We start from the raw sequence: 3,259 nt of genomic DNA, 5'->3' as shown, positions 1-3,259 counted from the left end.
TTGAATAAAAACAATTAACTATTAAACTATACTATTAGAATATAATCTTCAAAGCAGATTGGTCAGTAGATTTCTTTGGCTACAGGAAATTTATTGCATAAATAACTTAAATACCTCATTTAAAATATTTTAAAAACTCTCAAAATATAAATTTCCACCACCAAGTATGCAGACTTTGTCAAACATGAACAATAGACCCTTACAAAGCTGAGGTATGTCAAGAGCATGTGATGCTTTAGGGGGTGTGGCCCCTCAGGTGCTCTGTGGAGGTAATACACTCTTCATGTAACACTGAGTGACTCATTCTCACACACACCTTAAACACCACGCATGGCGCGCTCATACCTCGACTCTTTTGCGTAACCTGACAACAAACTGTGGGAATAAGATGAATAAGTGCAGCATTTAACGAAACAGGACCTGTTGGAAAAGCAAATTCCTCCCGCTGCATTTGAAGAACTGCTGGATTTGGGCTCAAAGACAGTGAGTTGTTAGAAACAAGTGTGATATTTGCAGCAGGATTGTGTGCTGGCCTTACCACTTGTTTTGATTTCCACTGTGCAGGATTTCATCTGTTTGCTCAGGGAGCTTCATTTGAACTGGAAGTACTAACACTGTGCAGCATTTGCAGTAAATTCATCTTATAATCTGTCTTTCACAAGACATTTTTGAACTGTCCATGACAATGCCAGTGGTCAAAGTGGAGAGAGACTCTCCAGCAGACACCACCACCTCGTCTTCCTCCAACCCTCCACCGCAGCCAGAGGAGCAGCCCAGAGGTCGGAGAAGAAAGAGACCTCTCCAGCGAGGGAAGCCTCCTTACAGCTACATCGCGCTCATCTCCATGGCCATAGCCAACTCCCCTGACCGTAAGCTGACTCTGGGGGGCATCTACAAGTTCATCACAGAGCGCTTCCCCTTCTACAGAGACAATTCAAAGAAATGGCAGAACTCAATCCGCCATAACTTGACTCTCAATGACTGCTTTATCAAGATCCCCCGAGAGCCGGGGCGGCCGGGCAAGGGCAACTACTGGGCTTTAGACCCAAATGCAGAGGACATGTTTGAGAGCGGCAGCTTCCTGAGGCGCAGGAAGAGGTTTAAGCGCTGCGACTTCAGTACTTACACCTCATACGTCCATGAGACACCAGTTTTCTCTCCTGTCCAGATTGCCCGATCAGCTGCATATGCCAACTCAGTCTACCCCAACATGACGGTCAGTCCTACATATGGGCAGCAGCTGCCCTCTGCCTACTACCCCTCTTCATCTCCTCCTGGGTTTGGACCTGCTCAAACGCGCATGTTCAGCATCAATAATCTTATAGGGCACCCGACTCCAGCCAGCATGCTGGGAGGTCAAGGCCCAGAGGTGATGCAGCAGCCCAACCGGAGCTTCAGTCCCGAAGGGCATCCTAACGGGACCAGTCCCTGCAGCCTGGGAGCACAGGCTTTCCAGAGCCAACCATGTGGAGGAGCAGTATCATCCCGTTCCTCTACACATCACGGGTTCACCTACTCCGGGCCAAACGGCCACCCACACCAGCATGCACACCAGGGCTCATACGGGCAGGGCCACACCCAGGGGTACGCAATGACAGGACGCCTCCACTCCTCAGCCCACGGGTCTGCAGAGTCCATGGACCATTACGGCCGGGTCTCCCCAGTGCAGCTGGGCTCCTTCTCCCAGTATAGCAGTGCTGCAGGTCCCATCCCCAACACTGGGGGGTACCTTAGACACCCTACATACCCAGGAAATATGGACAGGTTTGTGTCTGCCATCTGAGAATCTAGATCCAAGCATCTCATTAGAGACTTGAGACGAAACCAAGTGAGCCAGACATGACTGTTTTTCTTTGTTTGTGACATTTGCTAAAGACAAAACTAAAACAGACTGATTAAAAAAACCTCTCCTGTCAAAACTGTGATTTACCACATTTACCCTACATCTGATTCTCCATGTGGGTGTTAATTTACTTTAAGATTTGGATTTAAATGTCAAGGTCTCTTCACAGCATGTGAGCGTAAAATTCATCCAATGCCGTGTGTGGTTGCAAGCTTCTTCTTTTTTTTTTTTTTCTTGTCATTTGAATGTGCAAGTTTAATATTTACCTTACCGGTGAGTTTAAGTGACAGTGAAAATGTTAGAATAAATTATTGTGCTTCATGGTCATAGGCTTTGCAATAAGTGGCTTGTATTTTGTTGCCAAATGAAAATGCATATTAGGTTGTCTTTTTGGAAATAAATGGAATTATAGAGCACTTTTGTTCTTCAAGAATACAACGTTTAAATTATTGATGCATTTCTTGAGCAACTATACCAATATATCATAGCAGAATTGTTATTTTTATAATGTCCAATGGGGAAATTTTGGTTTGCAGCCAGACTAGAATACATATTTCAATAAGTAAAAAGGACCAACAGATCCAGACATACACCACCTGGAACACAAAAATCCCTCCAACCTATTTTTCTTTTGTGCTTGGTTTGCTTTCTCCGCGGTTTCAGCTCAGCTGGTTTGAAGTGTTTGTCTGGAGCCACAGTATTAGCAGCCACCGTGACCAGGCTCAATTATCATGTCCAGACATCGACACAGCACTCAGACAGACAGACAGTTAATCTACCACACAGATCCACTAATCAGGAAAATGAATTGACTTGTAACACGATATTTCAGCCTATAAAGTTAAGTAGTGCGAGTCCTTTATTTCAACACTAGAAACCTTCACAAAAAGTCTGCATATCTGACAAGATGGGACTCGTAAGGAAACGCTTCATTATAGTCAAAGACACTTGAATTTTCTATCGGAAAAGAAGCTTTGTTGACAGATATGATTTGATGTTTTTTTTTTCAACCAAGTGCCCTTAGATGAAAGGGTCCTACTTCTTCATGAGTGCTGTTAAAATCTTAAAATCTATGTGGATTAAATTAGGATAACAGTAATCAGCAAGTGTCACATTATAATCATTTGAAAAGGACGATTGTTTAATTATTATAAGACTAGCATTCAAGATAAAAGTGATAGGGGTGATTTGCAACAAAGATTCATTTGATAAACATCAGCTTGGGTTACGGTCTAATGGCAGGCTGCATTAGAAAGAATTAGGCTGACTTGCGTGGGCTTTTCACACACAAACACACTTATTTAATATGGTGGAATAAGACAAGCTATATCTAAACAAGGGGAACAGAGAGTTAAACCACAGCTTATAGTGGCATAACTAACATTAACATTAACAGTACACAGTGAAAGAAAATGA

General features: G+C 43.4%; 1 protein-coding gene across 1 annotated transcript; it reads left to right on the top strand.

The window, feature by feature from the left end:
• Positions 1-281: 281 nt before the first annotated feature.
• foxe1 (forkhead box E1) lies at positions 282-2,377 on the top strand. Its single transcript, XM_084715204.1, has one exon. It carries the CDS (start codon positions 680-682, stop codon positions 1,781-1,783), a length of 1,104 nt encoding a protein of 367 aa, XP_084571330.1. The 5' UTR covers positions 282-679; the 3' UTR covers positions 1,784-2,377.
• The last annotated feature ends 882 nt before the right edge of the window (positions 2,378-3,259 follow it).

The sequence above is a fragment of the Lutjanus erythropterus genome, chromosome 3 (assembly GCF_056507025.1).
Source record: "Lutjanus erythropterus isolate fLutEry1 chromosome 3, fLutEry1.hap2, whole genome shotgun sequence".
In the NCBI taxonomy this organism is placed as follows: Eukaryota; Metazoa; Chordata; class Actinopteri; order Lutjaniformes; family Lutjanidae; genus Lutjanus; species Lutjanus erythropterus.
The sequence above is the reverse complement of the archived record's forward strand: the minus strand, read 5'-3'. Positions and strand labels throughout refer to the sequence as shown.